Source organism: Canis lupus, chromosome 9, assembly GCF_048164855.1.
Source record: "Canis lupus baileyi chromosome 9, mCanLup2.hap1, whole genome shotgun sequence".
In the NCBI taxonomy this organism is placed as follows: Eukaryota; Metazoa; Chordata; class Mammalia; order Carnivora; family Canidae; genus Canis; species Canis lupus.
In genome coordinates this window covers 15,363,242-15,383,973 of record NC_132846.1, presented here as the reverse complement: position 1 = coordinate 15,383,973, position 20,732 = coordinate 15,363,242, and the positions used below count along the sequence as shown (strand labels likewise).

At 37.7% G+C, this 20,732-nt stretch overlaps 1 protein-coding gene across 2 annotated transcripts in view; it reads right to left on the bottom strand.

Annotated features, from left to right (window-relative positions):
* The window catches only part of PRORP (protein only RNase P catalytic subunit), a 121,413-nt gene that overhangs the window by 99,583 nt on the left and 1,098 nt on the right, over positions 1 to 20,732 (bottom strand). The window contains exons 2-4 of one of the 2 annotated variants that reach the window (XM_072838246.1): positions 19,276 to 20,551; positions 17,706 to 17,753; positions 16,879 to 17,011 (exon numbers count right to left, since the gene is read on the bottom strand). In XM_072838246.1, coding sequence (XP_072694347.1) covers positions 16,879 to 17,011; positions 17,706 to 17,753; positions 19,276 to 20,258 — 1,164 coding nt within the window. In that variant the 5' untranslated portion in view covers positions 20,259 to 20,551. The remainder of the gene's footprint in view (positions 1 to 16,878; positions 17,012 to 17,705; positions 17,754 to 19,275; positions 20,552 to 20,732) is intronic. The other variant, XM_072838247.1, reaches the window with a different exon arrangement.

Genomic DNA, 20,732 nt, shown 5'->3' with positions numbered 1-20,732 from the left:
ACTCATCCTTCTTATAATGATGTGAGGTGATAAGATGCCTATGTGATGAGATGAAGTGAGGTAAATGACAGGCATTATGATGCAGCGTTAGGCTACTACTGACCTTCTGACATTATATCAGGAGGATCATCTACTCCCAGACCATGACTGACTACAGGAAACTGCAGAAAGTGAAACTGTGGATAAGCAAACACTACTGCAATGAAGTAACTTTCTAATGGTTATTATAAAGATGATGTTAGGGGCGCCTGAGCCCCAAGTCAGGCTCTATGTTCAGCCAGGAGTCTATTTGGGATTCTCTCTCCCTCTGCCCCTCCTGCTTGAGCTCTATCTAAAACAAAATAAATAATTCTAGAAAAAACAAAACAAACAGATGTTAAATGAGTTAACGGTTGTAAAGTATTCACAATAGTGACTAGCATATAAGCCTTACGTAAATGTATGCTTTATATTTTAAAAGCATAGTTAAAACTAACTAAAGAGAATATTGTAAAAGATCTCTTGAATTTCTTCGAGAATACAAATACTCCCTTCTATCTTGCATTTTGAGGGAATATAAGTGTTCCAGATAACTAAGGCATGCTCCTTTAAATACCCAACTTTATTCCATTTTAATCTTTTAAAGTCAAAATAACTCAAGATAGAAAGTGTTGTTAGAATTATGTTGCTTACTTTCCTTTATCAAATGAAAAACACCAAACAATATTATTAAATTTCTTAGTGGCCCAGTATTTCATTATAAATATAGGTAAGGTTAATGAATAGAACTCAGATTTTAGTGACTTGGGTTCTAACCCTAGCTCTACTACTAAACTAACAAATTTGGCTTGGCAAAGTCACTTAACCTCTCTGATGCCTAGCAAATAAGAGATGTTGCCTTCTTTAGAGGATTATCAAAAGGATTAGGGAAAACAAAGATCTAGCACAGTGCCTGATACACAGGAAGCATTTAGTAAATGGTAACTATTATTTATTAATTCAACAAATTGAGCATCTTTATGCCAAGCATTGTTCTAAGTTATGGGGATACCACCACAGAGTTCAAACACACAGAAATTCCTATTTTATGGAGCTTCTATCCTAATATGAAAAAAAAAAGATAATAAAAACTAACAAAACATATAGTATGTAGATGGTAATAAGTGCTATGGAGAAAAATAAAGCAGGGACAGAATACTTGGGTGAGGTGTGGGGGTTACAGATGCAAAAAGAGCTAAAAGAAGTAGATGAATAATCATGAAGATATTTGGAGGAAGAGGAAATAGCAAGTGCAAAGGTCCTGAGGTAAGAGCATATCTACTAGGATCAAGAAATATGAAGGAAAAATAAAGAAAAAGAAAAGAAAGAAACACAAAGGAGTCCAATACAGCTGAAATGTAGTAAGATCTGAGAGGCTAAAGGGGAGCAAGATTGCAAAGGGCCTTGCAGGTCACTGTAAAGACTGAGTTTCAGCCTGAGTGACATGGAAAGCTCTTGGAGAGTTTTAAGCAGGGAAGTGACATTACCCAACATGGATTCAAAAGGATTACTAACTGAAAACAAACTTGGGCATTGGGAAACAGGGAAATCAGTTAGGAGGCCATTGCAATTGCTTGGTCTAGAGATGACAGTAGCTTGGATCAAAAGCTTGGTAGTAGTGAAGGTGATGAAAAATGGTCAGAAATCCTTTGAAGGAAATCAACAGGACTTTCTGGTAGCTGGCGGTAGGGTATGAAGGAAAGAAAGAGGGAAGTCCAGAATGAGTGACAATTTTGATATCTGAATATCCAGAAGGACAAAGTTCTATTTAACTGAGAGAAGAAAGGGGGCTAGAGGGACATCTTCACAAAGATCAGGAGTTAGGAGTTTGGAGCCACATGGAGAATGAAGGAGACCTTTGCCCTTATTCTCAACATTTCTGCTGCTGCCATTTCACACTGAGAGTTTTCTCTTCCCTCAGAAGTAAACAGTCTTCAGTACCAGTTTGTTATTGTTTCTAATCTATCTTAGTCCCTATTCTATTCTCCAGGGAGACCAAGTGAAAAGGCAATAACAACTGACACATTTATTCAACAGTGAAAGAAAAACTGAATCAGAAACCTGAGGCATCTATTTCCTAAGGAAAAGAAAACTCAAAAAGTGTGCTTACCCTGGGTAGTGCCTCACTTCCAATACATTATTTCTAAACTTCACTTATAAATTGGTTATTTAGAACTCACAATATTTTTCCCATAAGTCCAAATTTATCAGAAATGACCTGGTTTCCATGCCAAACTACATAATGGGGCTACATTATAATAGCAGTACCCCCCTGAACCTAAGGGAGAAAAGATCATAGGATGTAAGAGAGACCAGACTTTGTCTTTGGCCTGAGAAAAAAATAATTCAAGTTTTTCATCTGTACACTTCCACCTTATTCAAATCTCCACCCTAAAAGCGCCATTATCCTTGTCTCTGGCACTGTAATCTTCATGAAACCTCCCATTCTAGCATCCTCTACAAATCTATCAGGAAAACTGTTCTCCATGTCTAAAAATTGCCCACCCAGCTCTAAAACAGAGGCAACAAACACCCACAACCACACAAAATTCCCATTCCCTTGTAAAACAAAATTCAGCAAGGATCAGAAGGAAATACACTGCTTAAAGCCAATTCTAATGAAAATGACTTGATCCCAGTTGGAAGAATTTCAGCAAGTACTATATAGGAGAAAATGAAGAAGAATACAGATATAAGGGAAATATCTGACATTGACAAGGCCACTGCAAAGAATCTATCTGCTTCTCTTTTTATGTTTTCACCCTTCCTGTACTTCAAAACTCATTGATTTTTCACCACCCTGAATGATCTAAGGATGACATGCCTATTTTCCAGTTTTCAATTGTAAGGCTAAGGAAGAGAGAATGGGGAATAACATTAATAGCTAATTAAGTATGCACTGGGTAAAATGTTCCTAAGTTAAGGACTATATTCATTAATGGACTTTTATAGAGACTTCAAAATACATACATACATATACATATAACTATACTTAGCATATTATTGCATTTTTTTCTCAGGTTTTTTTCTTAAAGTAGCAAACCCCACAAGTTTGTCATTTGCCATTCAACATTTTTTTAAAACTGGGGGGAAACCTCATAGTTCATCTTAGAGATAACTTGAGCTTCAAACCCAGAAAAGATGAGAGTGCTAAGTTCTGAATACTGTAACAAAGGGCTTAGTCAATTCACATCTTTCAAGTTTGCCACTGCCGTTCAAACTAAAAACAATAATAATAACAACAACAAACACCTACATTAGATCGGTTCTTATACTGACATTCATTCAGGTGAATGTGCTGTCTTAAGTCTGTAGTTTGAGAAACACCAGAAGGTCTCCCTCTGTCAATTAACTCAAGAGATATCAAGCAGAACAAATGGTTTGATTTAAACTTAACCCCCAAAATTCAATTAAATGTACTACAGGTGATTTGCTTTTTTCCAATTTCTTTTTCAGAAAACAGAATCCCAAGTCATTAAAGTTTTATTTAAGAAGTTTTAAATCACAGGCTTATGGGGGACTGCTACTGTGATTAAAGTTTAAGAGTTTCATTAAAAGCTCAAAATGAGAGGACCATTGTAGGCTATTATTTCCCTTTAAAAAAAAAGATTTTATTTATTTATTCATGATAAACGTAGAGAGAGAGAGAGAGAGAGAGACAGGCTCCATGAGACACAGGCAGAGGGAGAAGCAGGCTCCATGCTGGGAGCCCGACGTGGGGCTTGATCCCGGGACTCCAGGATCATGCCTTGGGCCAAAGGCAGGCGCTAAACCACTGAGCCACCCAGGGATCCCCATATTATTTCCCTCTTTAGACCTATCTATGTTGACTGAAATTTTTTTATAATTAATAAATATTAATTTTATTTAAAAAAATTTTGTGATTAGAACAAAACATTTCCTTTTTTTTTTTTAAGATTTTTTATTCAGGAGAGACACACAGAGACAGAGAGAGACAGAGAGAGAGAGAGACGCAGAGACACAGGCAGAGAGAGAAGCAGGCCCCATGCAGGGAGCCCAATGTGGGACTCAATCCCTGGGACTCGATCCCAGGACTCCAGGATCACACCCTGGGCCAAAGGCAGGTGCCAAACCGCTGAGCCACCCAGGGATCCCCTTGAACAAAAACACTTCCATTTTGAAGTGACAGATGGTGATGAAATTCGTTTCAGTAAGAACTAAAATAGGGGCACCTGGGTGGCTCTGTGGTTGAGGGTCTGCCTTCAACTTGGGGCTTGATCCTGGGCTCCCTGCAGAGAGCCTGCCTCTCCCTCTGCCTGTGTCTCTGCCTCTCTTATGAATAAATAAAATCTTAAAAAAAAAAAAAAAAGTGAAAAAGAGGTGGCTGGGTGGCACAGTGGATTAAGTGTCCGATGCTCAATTTCAGCTCAAGTCATGATGATTTCATGGTCCTGGGATTGAGCCCTGGCTGGGGGGGGGGGGGGTGTCCTTGCTCAGCAGGGAGTCTGACTTAAGACTCCCTCTCCCTCTGCCCCTCCCACTAGAGTGCTCTCCTCTCTCTCTCTAAAATAAATAAATAAATCTTAAAAAAAAGAACTAAAAGAGAATAGAAGACATTAAATAGAAAATATGCTGAAAAAAATGCTGAGTATTGAGATTTTTTTTTAACATTTTTTGTTAATGTTTGTATAATTGAGAGAGATAAATTTTACTGAAACTTTTCAAAGAGAGAAAAAGGAAACTATATCTATTGTAGAGTATTTCTAAAGCAGTGTGGTTCTCACTGTGGTTCAGGAAATCTGTCAGTTAAAAACTATTTTTATAATAATATTAACATATTATCTGCCCTTTTCACATTTGCTCACAAGTATGCAGGAGTTTTGATATAATATCAAAGAATAAACATAATTATCTGAAAATGTGAATAAAATAATCTTATCTTTTCTAACTATGTTTACTTCTAATGAGCCTCCATTTTTTTCATATGCTTCAGCCAAAATCACAACAGAGTACAGAAGCAGATACAAAAATTCAGCTATCTTCTATTATGGCAAGTAAATAAAGACATTTACAAATATATGACAATGCCTCCTGTTTCACAAATTGTTTTTGTTTTGGATGACAGTTATTACTGAGAAAATGTTAGTCATATTAACATGTAATAGTTTTTATATTGTTATTTCAAATAAATTAATACATATTTTTTAAAGGTTCTTGGTTTTCTTCTTTTAAGAGTTATTTATTTATTCATGAGAGACACAGAGGCGGGGGGGGGGGGCGGGGGGACAGAGACATAGGCAGAGAAAGAAGCAGGCTCTTCGCAGAAGTCCGCTGCGGGACTTGATCCTGGATCCCGGGATCACAACCTGAGCCAAAGGCAGATGCCCAATCGCTGAGCCACCCAGGTATCCCAAGGTTCTTGGTTTTCATTTCTAATCCAGTAATTATCAATAAATATAATCCTACATAAACAAAAGCTCTCAGGAAGTCCTTAATTTTTAAGAATTTAAGGGGGTCTTAAGACACCTGGCTGGCTCAGTCAGTGGAGTGTGTGATTCTTGGTCTCAGGGTTGTAAGTTCAAGCCCTACATTGAGTATAGAGATTTTTGCTCTTCTAAAGTATTTCTTTAAGAAAAATCACTCTACAAAGAAGTATCGGTAAAAGAAAAGTAAAAGGTTTACCAGGTTTGAGAACGGTAAAAGAAATAAGTGGGGATCCCTGGGTGGCGCAGCGGTTTGGCGCCTGCCTTTGGCCCAGGGCACGATCCTGGAGACCCTGGATCGAGTCCCACGTCGGGGTCCCGGTGCGTGGAGCCTGCTTCTCCCTCTGCCTGTGTCTCTGCCTCTTTCTCTCTCTGTGACTATCATAAATAAATAAAAATTAAAAAAAAAAGAAACAAGTGAAGTGAATTTATAATTTATAGGACAAATGATTAAGATTAGATTTGCTTCACAATAATCTGAGAGATAAGGGAACAACAGGTGGAAGTATAAATAAAATAAGAGGGGCCATGAGTTAATAATCATTGAGCTAGGGGGTCGATATACTAGTCCCTCTCCTTTTACATATGTTTGAAATTTTCCCTAATAAAAAGATTCAAGGAAGAATTGAATTCATACCTTAACAGTTGAATTTTTTTAAAAAATCTGTACCATAATGTTACTGCTAAGAATGAAGGTTAATAAGGGGAAAATATCTTATTAATGTTAAACTAACAGTATTCATATAGCTCTGAATGCACTTTCTGATCTTCATTATTGTTCTCTCAATTAGTTTCACAGGACATACATACTATTTGGATTTCTGCTTTGTTCACTTAAAATTCACATCCTGTCTTACCTACTATCACTAACCAGACTTAAAAATGACGTAGATAATCTTTCAAATCCTTTAACCTGATTGATCGGGCTATAAAACCTAGAATAATTTTTACATGTTATACTATTGCCATCTGCTGGCTGTGATGTCTAAGTACAATAAACAAAGGTTTAAAACAGAAAAGCTAAAAATTTACCTCTGAGGTTTTCTCCCAAAATTATCCTGTAGAAAAAAAAACTGCCATACATCATTAGGGCTCTTCAAAACTTCACATTAGACAAGATGGCGTGTGTTCAGGGTGGTATGGTTGTAGACCAAAACCTCACATTAGAAGCAGTGGTTCTCAAACCTGGGCTGCATTTAAAATCACCTGGGAACTTTTGAAAATCCTGATGTCTAAGCCCCAAAACCTGAACAACTCAATCAGAACCTCTATTTTATAAAAATGAAAGGCAAGCCACAGAGAAGATATTTGCAGAAGATATATCTGACATAGGAATTGTATCTAGAGGAATGCCTGGGTAGCTGAGCAGTTGAGCTTCTGCCTTTGGCTCAAGGCATGATCCTGGTCCTGGGATCGAGTCCCACATTGGGCTCCCTGCGTGGAGCCTGCTTCTCCCTCTGCCTATGTGTCTGCCTCTCTCCCTCTCTCTCTCTCTCTCTCTCTCTCTCATGAGAGATAAATTTATTTATTTAAATAAATAAAATCTTTTTTAAAAAATAAGCAACCCAATTTTTTAAAAGATTTTTTTAAAGATTTTATTTATTTGAGAGAGAGAGAAAAAACTAATGGTGAGGAGGAGCAGAAGTGGGGAGGGGAGAGAGAGAGACAGAGAGAAGCAGACTCCCTGCTGAGTAGAAAGCCGGACTCGGGGCTTGATCCCAGGACCCAGAGATCATGACCTGATCTGAAGGCAGACGCTTAACTGACTGAGCCACCCAGGTGCCCCTAAAGATTTTATCTTTTAAGTAATTTCTACACCCAACATGGGGCTCAAACTGGAAATAACCCAAATGTCAATCAATAGGTGAATGAATTTCCAAGTTGTGGCATATCCCAGTGGAATTTTATTCCCAGTGGAATAATATTCAGGAATAAAAATGAGACACAAGACACGAACGAAATCTCAAAACTATTATGCTGAATATATATTTTTAAAAAACAGACAAAAACCACTAATATATAGTATGATTACCTGGGGTGGGGGAGGCAAGATGAGGTACAGGAGCCATTACAAAGTGGCAAGATGAAACTTTTGGTGGTAATAAATATATTATTATATTGACTGTTTACCTGGGGTGGGGGAGGCAAGATGAGGTACAGGAGCCATTACAAAGTGGCAAGATGAAACTTTTGGTGGTAATAAATATATTATTATATTGACTGTGGTGACAGCTCCACAGGAGTATATATGTGTCAAAACTCATCAAGCCGAAGGGAAGATGGTGGAGATGGAAGTGCCAGGAATCTGTCTCTCCCACCTAGACAACAATTACACTGACAGAAACTGTCTGATATAACTATTTTGGAACTCTGGAGTCTGTGGAAGGCTTGCAAATTGCAGGGGAAGCCTTGGATGCAAAACTATCCTTAATTTTGTCCAGTTTTAGCTCTTAGTGCAGCAGCAGCTACTCATCTCTCATCCCAAGCCAAATGGCAGGCAGCTACCATGTTCCTAAAGCAGCTTGCATATGCATTATGGGAACCAGGATGGACAAAAAAGATCCTGTTCTCCAAATATTGGGGATCTATGCTCTGCTGATTGCTGCTTTTGAGCAGAGGTTCAAGCAACAAAGCATAATCACAAATAAGAAGAAATATGAATATATCTGTATATATAAGGAAACAGAATCAGTAAAAAATCTCCCAACAAGAAAAAGCCTTGAATCTGATGGCTCACTGGTGAATTCTACTGAACATTTAAAGAATTAATATCAATCCCTCTCAAACTTTTTCCAAAAAAATTGAGAGAGACACTACTTCCCAACTCATTGAAGCTGGTGTTACACTGAAACTGAAGCTGGAGAAAGACAATACAACTATAGACCAAGATCCTCCATGAACACTGATGCAAAAATACTCAACAAAATACTAGCAAGCAAAATTCAGCAGTACAATAAGAGGATTACACACTATATAAGTGGGATCTAATTCTGGAATACAAGGATGATTTCTTTTTTTTTTTTTTTTTTTTTTTTAATATTTTTTCTTTATTTATTTATGATAGTCACACAGGGAGAGAGAGAGAGAGAGGCAGAGACATAGGCAGAGGGAGAAGCAGGCTCCATGCACCGGGAGCCCGACGTGGGATTCGATCCCGGGTCTCCAGGATCGCGCCCTGGGCCAAAGGCAGGCGCCAAACCGCTGCGCCACCCAGGGATCCCACAAGGATGATTTCAACATACGAAATCAATCAGTGTAAGAGGCCACATCAACAGAATGAAGGGAAAAAAAGACACAAGATCATCTCAATTGATGCAGAAAAGGCATTTGACAAAAGCCCCCTTTCATGATTAAAAAAATCAAAAACTAGAAATAGAGGGAAACTATCTCAATGTAAAAGTCATATATGAGAAACCCACAGCAAACATCATACTCAATGGCGAAAGACTGAAAACTTTTCCTCTAAGATCAGGAACAAGTCAAGGATGCCTGCTTTCACCCCTTCTATTTAAATATATACTGGAAGTTCTATCCAAAGCAATTTAAGCAAGTAAAAGAAATAAAACGCATCCAAACTAGAAAGGAAGATGTAAAATTATCTTTGCAGATGATTTGATCTTTTATCCAGAAAATCCTAGATTCCACACCAAAAAACGTTGCTAGAATAAATCAATTCAGCAAAGTAGATTACAAAGTCAACATACAAAAATTGGGTTGCATTTCTATTAACAATGAACAATCTAAAAAATAAATGACAAAAACAATTCTATTTACAATAGCATCAAAAAGAATTAAATAATTAGGATGTAACTTAACCAAGAAGCTAAAAAACATTACAGTGAAGACTACTAGACATTGCTAAAAGAAATTAAAGACATAAATAAATGGAAACACAACCCATGTTCGTGGACTGGAAGACTTACTATTGTTAAAACATCTATACTACCCAAAGCAATCGACAAATTCAATGCAATCCCTATCAAAATCCAAGTAATATTTTTTTGCAGAAATAGGAACACTCATCCTGAAATTGATATGGAATTTCAAGGGACCCTGAATAATCAAAACAATCTTAAAAAAGAACAAAACTCACACTTCCTGAATTTAAAACTTGTTATAAAGCTACATTAATCAAAACAATATAGTTCTGGAAGTGCCTGGGTGTTTCAGTTGGTTAAGCATCCAATTCTTGATTCCTACTCAGGTTATGATCTTCGGGTCCTGAGATCCAGTCCTGTAGCAGGCTCCGCGCTCAGCACGGCGTCTGCTTGTCTCTTTTCCCCTGCTCTTTCATCTGCTCATGCTCTTCCCCAACCCCCTGTCTCAAATAAATAAATAAATAATATCTTTGAAAAAAAAACATATAAAACAACAGTGTAGTACTGGCATAAAAACAGACATATAGACCAAGAGAACAGACATAAACCCAGACCCTCTCATGTATGGTCAAATGATCTCTAACAAGGGTGCCAAGACTATTCAATGGGCAAAGGACAGTCTTTTCAACAAATGGTGCTGGGAAAACTGGATATTGACATACAAAAAGAATGAACCTGGACCCTTACCTAACACCCTATACAAACATGAAACTTAAAATGAATCAAAGACCTAAACATAAAACCTAAAAGAACAAAACTCTTAGAAGAAAACATAGAACAAAAGCAGCATGACATTGAATTTGACAATGATTTTCTTGGCTATGACACCAAAGACATGTAGTAACAAAAATAAATGAACTGGACTTCACAATATTTAAAAAATTTTGTATATCAAAAGACCCTATCACAACAGAGTAAAGAGACAACCCATAGAATGGGGAAAAATATCTGTAAATCATATTATCTGATAAGAAACTAATATTCAGAATATATAGAGACTACCTAAAATTCAACAAAATACAAAAACTTAATTCAAAAATGGGCAAAGGAATTGAACAGACATTCCTCCAAAGATGTACAAATGGTCAATAAGCACATGAAATGATGCTTAACATCACTAACCATTACGGAAATACAAATCAAAACGATGAGATACCACCTCATACCCATTAGAATAGATACTATAAAACAACCAAACAAACCAGAAGACAGTAAATGTTGACAAGGATGTGGATATTGGAACCCTTGTGAGCTGTTGGTATGAATGTAAAATGATGTAGCCACTGTAAACACAGTTCCTCAAAAAATTAAAAATAGATTTAGCATATGATGCAGCGATCATATTTCTAGGTATATACCCAAAAGAATTGCAAACAGAGTCTCAAAGAAATATCTGTATACCCATGCTCATAAACATTATTCACAATAGCTAACCTGTATAATCAACTCAAGTGTTCATTGTCAGATGAATGGATTAAAAAAATACATACAATGGAATATTATTCAGCCTTAAAAAGGAAGGAAATTCTGCAATATGCTACAACATGGATAAACATTGAGGACTTTATGCTAAGTGAAATAACCCAGTCAAAAAGGCAAATGCTATATGATTCCATTTATATGAGGTACTTGCAGCAGTCAAAATCATAAAGACAGGATGTACTGTGGTGGTTGCCAGTGGCTGGGAGGAAGGAGAGAATGGTGAGTTATTGTTTAACAGGTACAGTTTCAGTTTTACAAGATGAAAAGAGTTATGGGGATGGATGGTGGTGATGGTTACACAATAATTTGAATTATTTAATATCACTGAACTGTACACTTAAAATCAAAATCTATAGGGGGTAGAGTCCAGGTATCACTAATTTTTTGGTATCTTCCAAGCTATTCTAACTAGTAGCCAAGGTTGAAAACCACTTCATCAGAGGGTGCCATCTCATTTACTTTGTTTTGAACAAAAGAGTTCGGGGATCCCTGGGTGGCGCAGCGGTTTGGCGCCTGCCTTTGGCCCAGGGTGCGATCCTGGAGACCCGGGATCGAATCCCACATCAGGCTCCCGGTGCATGGAGCCTGCTTCTCCCTCTGCCTGTGTCTCTGCCTCTCTCTCTCTCTGTGACTATCATAAATAAATAAAAATTAAAAAAAAAAATAAAAAAAAAAATGAACAAAAGAGTTCTATTTGATGAAAACATAAGTCTGAAATAATTTTTTCTAAGATTTTATTTATTTGAGAGAGATAAAGAGAGAACAGGATCAGAGGGAGGGGCAGAGGAAGAGGAAGAAGCAGACTCCCTGCTGAGTAGGGAGCTTGACGCAGGGCTTGATCCCAGGACCCTGAGATCATGACCTGAGCCGAAGGCATGTGTTTAACTGACTGCGCTACCCAGGCACCCCTAAGCCTGAAATAATTTTGATAATTCTCATTTTATGTGCTTATGGAGGTCAGCTAGCACCATACTTTGTTTTTAAGTAGACAAAGATGTGACTCCCATCTAGTGTTGACTAGACTTTCCACTTAATTCCAATCTATTACCTTGTACCCATTTAACTCAGATGTCATTTCCTTCAAACTTCTCTTCCTCTGCCCATATGTTTATATCTGCACTCATCTTCACTTTCTTTTCTGTAGTCTCAAATGAGGACTCTCATTTCTAACTTCCCCATTTGTGCTCTTTTTGGCAGCCCCTCTTTCTATACCTTGCTCATTCGTAATCCGTTCTCTCTTACCTGTCCTGCTAATTCGACATTTTTATCTTTATTGACACCCTTTCTTCTCCTAAACATGCACAAGTCTCTCCCATCCCATGTCCCTATATCCTCCTTTGAACTCTACCATCGTCCAGCCACAACTATCCCGTTTCTTGTTATTTTCATCTAAACCCCTCAAAAGTATAGTTTACACTCAATGTGTATTCACTGAGTTGCTCTAACTTAGTTGGCTCTGGACCCCAATGTACAACTGAAACTGCTCTTCCTGAGGTTATCAGTAACTTCTCAGCTACTTAGTTCTTATGTAACCCATTCTCTCAAAACATGCTATAGGACTGAAAAGAAAGAAGAGACCCTCTTCTAGTACGCATTACTCCTTCAAAGTCACTATATCTCCACTCCTTACCTCAACTGGAGTTTATATGATAGTCATCTATATCAGGGGCCAGCAAATTTTTCCATTAAGGGCCAGATGTCAGTTTAGGTTTTATGAGCCACATGATCTCTTTTATAGGTACCCAACAAAAGCAGCCACAGACAATATATAAATGAATCACTGTGGCTGTATTCTAATAAAACTTTATTTATAAAAACATGTGGTGAGCTGGATTTGGTCTGCAGGCCAGTTTGATGACTCCTCCTCTTTGCTAGCACCTTGTGTCATCTCAGGCACTTCTACATTTATAAAAAATTTGCTACCTGATTCAGTTCTTCATCACTAGCCTAGGGTAACAAAGCACATTACTTGGCATCTGATAAGCATTTTATTTATTTATTTATTTTTTTGATAAGCATTTTATAAATGTGGTTGTAATTATTATTTAAAAAAATTATCATATAAACACTCAATAAATCTGTGGATGACCATCTAGCACTTTTGGCTCTAAGCTTCTTCAGCTGTTTAACTCTCACACTCTTACATTACAGAGCATTCTACCTCTGAAATCAAAACTCTAATATACACTGATCAAAATCTCCTGCTTGTCACTCTCCTTTTATGCTGGCTCTTCAACCTCCATGAGCCTCCAATCCAATTTTATATCTATTGTTTCCTAATCCATGAGCTCCCACCCATCTTTACTTCCTATCAAGCTTGATATCATGGTCTTAGTTGAGCCATCCTCTCATCTACACTCTCAACTCGTTTTCCAACTGTACCAGACCAGCAAATCCTGTATCACCCCATCTGTCTGCCTTCTCCATTCCTACATCTGGATGGCCCAGGACTGCTGAAAATGTCTCACAGATCAATGCCATTACAAACTTACGTTCTCTGGCCTCAACTGGGGCTTCAGCATCACCCAGCAATACTTTCCCCAATCCTCTCACAAATAATTCAAACTTCCAATGCTTAAAACTCTCCCCAAGGTCCCTTAGGCTTAGACTCTCACACTTTCTCTTAACTTCAAATGACCAATTTGCCTCAGACTCTTCAGAGAAATTAAGAGGTATGAATATATGTTCTCAAATTTTTGCTGCACCCAAACACTTAACTTACCCACTATCCTTAACTTCCTTCCCTCTAGTCCCAGAAAAAGAGTTGCTTCTACTCCAACCTACCAGCAGTGCTCTGGATCCATCCCTGTCCCTTCTACCTCACTAATACTACAAAAACCAAATCCTCAACAATCCAACTGTATCATATGTCTTTCTTCACTGCTCTTTAATCATGGATACATTGCTTGTCTTGAGCTTCCCCATATTCAGATAATGAAATCCTTGCAAGGCTGTTTTGAGTGTAACAGATCTAGAAGTGCCTGACATGTGGCAATTATTTCATAAATGGTAGCAATTATTATTATGTTAATAGCCTGAAGGTGAAAGGCAGTGACAAGAGATGGAATACAGGATTGGAGACCCTCAGGAGGGGAAAGGGAAGTATATCTAGAAAGAAAAAAAGAGGAAATCATTTCCCTTGACCGAAAATGTTCCAGTCCTTCTGTGAATATATCCAGTTGCTTTGTGAGTTATAGTAATTAAATGTATGACTACTCTTTGCTATTCTCACCATAGTCTAGAGCCTGCAACTCCTCTTACAGTATAAGACTCTCCAAGAAGATTTGCTCTTGGTTCTAAGTCTTTGCCAACAGAGAAAACTAACAAAATCTTCTTTCTATTAAGATAGAATCAAAGCGATATACATTAAAAAGGAATTATAGCAATGTTTAATCATTGACAAGTGTCAAACCAAAGTATTCAATTTGATTCCATAACTGAGACAGAAGAACTTTAAGGTGAGAGCCTGGGACATCTTGTGCCAGAAATAAGAGAAGTGCAAAAACGGGGGGCAAAAACTGATAGTGGAGGAAATGTCAAAAAGACACAGGAACTGGCTTGAAGGGGCTCCCAAAGGACAAACCCGGGCAATTTGAGCATCAAAAAAGAATAATGATGGTGATAATGGATCCTAACACAATTAATTAAGAAAAAAAAATAGTCCTTAGGTCTAGAACAGAAAAAAGGAGAAATCTTTTATAGAATAACACCAGTTAAAAAATGTGGAAGGAATGAAATAACTAGAAAATCACTCTTCGCAATCTCCAAAAGTAGAAATCATCTCCATGATGTAAAAAACACTGGGTGAAGAGTTAACAGGACATCTGTATAGGCCTGAAGTACTACTTCACAGGTTACTTAAATTTTAATTACAAAAATTACGAAGGGAGGTGCACCTGGGTGTTCAATCAGTTAAGCATCTGCCTTTGGATCAGGTCATGATCTCAGAGTCCTGAGATCGAGCCCTGCATTGGGCTCCTTGCTCAGTGGGGAGTCTGTTTTTCCCTCTCTCTTTGCCTCTACCCCCCACTTATGCATGTGCTCTTGCTCTCTCTCTCTCTCTCAAATAAATAAAAATCTTTAAAAAAAATTACAAAGGGAAAAATTTACTTTTACAATAGAGATACCTGGCAGTTGCCCTCCTAATTAAGTGATGGAACCTAGCATCAATAGTGAGAATAACCTGATATTATATGATTGCAGTGATGCAATGAGCATACATTACCTGTGCAATATACCCCAAAGCTTTTATGCTGAATTAATGGAGGAGAAAACAATCAGACAATTAGTCCACAGTCTTACTGCTCAAAATGTGGTCTAAAGACCAGAATCACTCATCCCAGAGCTTATTCAAAATATAGACTCTCAGGCCCCACTTCAGACAGAATTTATATTTTAACCAGATTTTCAAGTGATTCATAGGTACAAAGTTTGAGAAGCCCTGCACAAGACAAAATATCTAAACTTTTCCAAAAAATCAATGTCATAAAAACTTAAAAAGGCAGTGTGGAAGGCACTGTTCTCAATTTAGAGACACATAACCACCAAAAGCAATGAGTAAGTCTTGGTTGAATCCTGGATCAGAGTGGGAAAAGTTATATTTTATACAAAATATAAAATATTTTTATAATTCCTATATTTATAAAATATAACTTTTCAGGGGGACTACTGGGAAAATTTGAAAATGTACCTTTTATTAAATGACACTGAATTAATGCTAAGGTTCTGAAACCTGATAATAATATTTAATTACAGAATTGTCTTATTCTTAGAAGATACAGGTTGAGGGGCAGCATAAGGAACTATGGATTGTCACTGTAACTTTTCACACAATGAGAAGCAATAGAGTATGACAGCAAAGGTTTTGGGGTCAGTCAGACCTAGATTTTATTAGTGAGGTGTTCTTGGGCAGACTTAACCTCCCAAGTCTCAATCACTCTATCTGTAAAAGAGAAATAAAATAGTACCTTACAGGACATTTATAAGGATTAAATAAGATATAAGATAATGAATGTAAAGTACTTAGTATCACTTCATGCATCTTAACTCTAATTTCATCAATAAAATCAGCTAAAAGGTACTCCATAAAATGAAGCTAATGTTTATATGGACCATATTTTGACTTTATTTTGAAGATTAAAGGTCTTCATATGATCTAGGGGCATTCTGTGACAATTTTAAGTCAAGGTAAGAAGGCAGAACAATTTTCACTTCTTGTTTTTATTTGGTACCCTGAAGAAAAAGCTCTTACTAAGATGATAAGCAACCTTTCTCCAAGGTAAAAACATTTTAGTTCTTCACTTAATCTTAGTAAACCAATATAAAGTACTGAAGCAAAAATGAAGCTACTAAAAATGACTTACAGAATCATATTCAATATTAAGAAAATCTGGAAATAATTCTGTCAAGCTACCTTAAACTCTGGATTAGGAAAGTTATGAGAAACCATGTTTTCATGGGAGTTACTGAACAATTTTCTAAAGTACTTAGAAAATGAGCACCTATCTCTTTGACTTCAGTGGATCTGTGCCTAGATAAAACAGGACTGACTCCATTAGATGGATGATAGTCTACCCCAATTATTCTATTAAATTCTAGGGCAGCCCTGGTGGCTCAGCGGTTTAGTGCTGCCTTCAGCCCAGGGCATGATCCTGGAGACCCGGGATCGAGTCCCATGTCAGGCTCCCTGCATGGAGCCTGCTTCTCCCTCTGCCTGTGTCTCTGTCTCTCTCTCTCTCTCTCTCTCTCTCTCTGTGTCTCTAATAAATAAATAAAATCTTAAAAAAAAAAAAAGAAATTCTTAAGCAGTCTCTCCTGAAGGTTGGCAATTATAGCCAGCAGGCCAAATCCAATCCATAGTTTATTTTCATAAATATAGCTTTAATAGAACACAGCCATGCTCATTCACTTATGTAATGTATTTTGAGTCGAAAAGTTGCAAGAGACCATATGACCCATGAAGCCTCAAACATTTGCTATTTGGTCTTTTACAGAAAAAAATTGCCAATCCTACTCTGGACAAGCAATCCAAAAAAGAAAACCTGTTCAGGACTCACCTGAGGTGTTGTCTTTTTGTATAGATCACCTCCATCTATCACATCCTTCATGATTTTTCCCTTGAGAGATTCATACTCTTCTGAACTCAGGTGAATAGATTCTATGGTTTTTCCACAGCCCAAACACTGACCACTGTAATTACAGTAATTTGGGTTAAATGGTATCCCGGAAAAGAACTTTTTCTAAAGTGAATAATCCTTAAACAAGAGGAAATTGAAAAGTAATGAAAAAAGAACATTACAATCTTTGTGATCATCACATGCATCCAATTTCTTATAAACCTGATAACACATGTTAGGTGTGCCAGAAAACCCAAAAAAGTACACTGCTGGGGATCCCTGGGTGGCGCAGTGGTTTAGCGCCTGTCTTTGGCCCAGGGCGCGATCCTGGAGACCCGGGATCGAATCCCACGTCGGGCTCCCGGTGCATGGAGCCTGCTTCTCCCTCTGCCTGTGTCTCTGCCTCTCTCTCTCTCTCTCTCTCTCTCTCTCTCTGTGTGACTATCATAAATAAATAAAAATTAAAAAAAATACTTTAAAAAAAAAGTACACTGCTGGGCATCCAGATAGTTTTTAAAGTCATTCCCAAAACACGAGGTCCCAAATCTGTACAGGAAAAGATCTCTGAGGCTTCACACAAGGTTCCGACCACCTTATGAGAAAAACATTTTGAGCACTACAAGTTCTCCACATGCAAAACATGGCTTTTCTCTGGGGTATGCTCTTAATTATCCTATCTCTAATGTATTCTCAAAAATTTTTTGATCAGTAGCAACAAAACTTACTACCTGCATCAAGCAAGCTAAAAATTAAATATTGAGCTTTACCTTTCCTTGACTGTTGTGAACTGTCCTTTCCAATGTTCTCCAGGAACACTACAAAAAAAAGATTGCAAAACCAGATCATTTGAAGGTCAGATTCCTCCAGAACCAAAAAATAGGCATTTTATTTAGAAACCCAGTAGGCAAGAGCTCTGAAAAGTTTAGGATATTTCCCTAGAATGGTTTAATTAGAAGAGTGGGTGATACACTGTGACAGAGCTAAAGCTCAAAGTACCCTACTCTGGACCCCCTTCTTCCCTTCACTTTTCTGGTCATCCAACCCTCATCTTCAAGACTAAATCTACCTTCAGGGGACTCGGAAGCTGACATTAATAGTGTAACCTCTAAATCAAACTCAGTTCTCATCTTCTCCATAAAGCTACTGGAGATTCTTCCTGCACAAAGTAATCTCTCCCCCTATACCATCTTCTTAGACACTACTATTAACTGTCAAGTACTATGTTCCCAATTAGGTTGTGAATTCCATCATAAGAGATTTTATATCACCAAACACCCACAGTGCCTTGAAGGAATTCAAAATTACTTGATTTATCAACTTATCCTTTCCTTCCTCTTATATACACTATCAGTTCCTATTGATTCGCTTGCCTTCTCTCCTTCCTTGGTTCTTAATTCAAGACCTCGTCATTTCTCATTCAAACCTATAATTGCCTCCAAATAGATCTCCCTATTTCCAATCTTAATCCCTCTCCAACCCTTTGTTTTGTTTAGGCAGTTACTTTTCTAAAACTCTACTCCAAGGTAACAATAAAATCTAAAATCCTAGGCATTCAAAATTTTCACAATTTAGCTCCTTCAGTGATAGTCAATAACAATAACTTTGTTAAATAAAATAATAAGTAGCATGGTTGCTACTTCAAAGATCTGTAAAGAAGATATGTAGTAGAAAAGAGAAAAACAGAAAAGGAATAAATTAGTAGTGAGGAAATAAGTAAATAAAGACTGAAGCAATAATTAGGCAGAGAGCCAGTAACATGAATAAAAGCAAAGGGAAAGCAGAGAGCCTTGGAGAGAGCAAATGGATGATGGAAAGGTCCAAAATGAACTGGAACAATGAGACTTTCCATTTTTAACACTTGCATATCAATCATGTCTGATTAAGGTCCCCCTATCTGCTCTAACCATCCAAGTTAATGAAATGCATAGATTAAACAGATACCAGTTACTAGGTTTAGGAAAAACTTCTTAAATACTAATATGATCCCAAAACAGCTCCAGTTTTCTTGCTATGAACTCCAGTCACAAGTGCTATCTGTAATTACATCATATTGAACACCTCAGAAAAAAACTGATGATCCTTCTACAAAGAAAAAAAAAAACCCATGAAAACATACAAGTGCCCAACAATTTCTCTTTTACGTGATGGAGAAGAGAACTTGTTTCTGTCATCACTTTAAGAGTAAAAAAATTTTGTCTCTAAAGGGAAACAAATCTGAGAGAAGGAAAAGTATAATTTGAATAGCGTAATTTTCAGCAACAACAAAAAAAGGAGGTGGCTGCTTTTAGATAGAGATATCAAAATGAAAACATACACATAAAGAAAGATCAAAATTACCTCTCAAACCATGTCTTTATACTGTGTGCAAATGACTCCTCAGGATATAGATGATTATTTCTTAGATACAAAAGAATGTCAAATAGCTTATTTGAATACTGATCATCTTTTATGTTTTTTCCAAAATCAAAGAATGCTTTTAAAGTTTTCAACATAGGAATAAGATCATAACCTAACAATTCCTGGTACAAATTCCAAGCTAGGTTTACGTCTTGATGAAGGAGGGCTCCCTCAATACAATCATTGTAGTTCTTTTTTGAAGGGATCATGACTTTTTTGACATCTTCTAACAATAGCAAGGCCTCTCTCCATCTGTCTGAGTGGATTAATCCCTGGATGAGAAGAGTATACCCTCCAGATTCTAATCTCTTGTATCTGGCTTTCATGATCTCATAGACATCAATAATTTCCGATGTCTGCTTATGAACGACACAGAGATACAAATACTTGACCAGCAAATCGTAGCCTACAATACCATTGTTTTTTGCAGCTACCCAGGCTAACAGAGATTTGGCGACATCCACAGAGCTACAGGATTGAGCCATTTGAGAAATGATCCAACTTTCAAAATTAGCCCTTCCTTTGAAATCTTCCTTGAGTCTATCCCACTCTTCAGAATTCAACGGTTTTGTTGGGAGTTGAATAGTGTTCCTCATAGGTGGCAAGGCATCATCTTTCCTATGAGGATTCATCTGTGATCTCTTCTTAGCCGCTCCAGCTGCAAAAAGATGGGTATCAGAAGAAACTTGCTTACTACTGCCTTCATTTCTAAGATATCTGGCCTTGGCGATCAGCAGATTCACTGCTTTAGTATTCTGTGCAGACACTGTTTTAAGAGAAAACCACTTCTGTTGGTTCCGGATGCCATAACAGTTTTCAAGAAAGAGAGAGAGAAAAGAGTGTCCTGGGCCTAGGCCAAGGTATGGGTTGCTCTTCCAAAGCTTAGGAAGGCTTCGAATACCAGTGAAACAGAAAGTCATCATGCAGTGAGACCAGCACCAGATAGATGTCAAAAAGCCCCTATTTCTATAGAATAATTAAGGAATTGGGAGTGAAGGTGTGGAGAATCGAAGCACAGCAACTTCTTAAAAGATGATCTTCAGTTTCTCAGACACAAATCAAGGATCTGCTTTTGGAGCTACTTAATACAACGGAGTCTGGTGAGTTCTCCATTAAATAACCAGCCGGGGAAATAAATCCGACCTCGGTCGCAAGTCCCAGAACCAGGAGACAGGGCAGGAATCCTTCGGTGCCTGATATATCCTAATCTGTGAACCTGAGGAAAAAGCACAAGGAGGTCCGTCCAGTTTGATTCTCATGGATCACGACTGCCCCTGAAAAGAGGCAGGATCCCATGGGATCTTGCTGAAGGAGGGGCGCAAAGTTGAAAACCCCTACCCGGCGCCCCCAACCCCACACCTAGGAGCAAGGGCAGCAGCAAAAGCCAAAAATCTAGG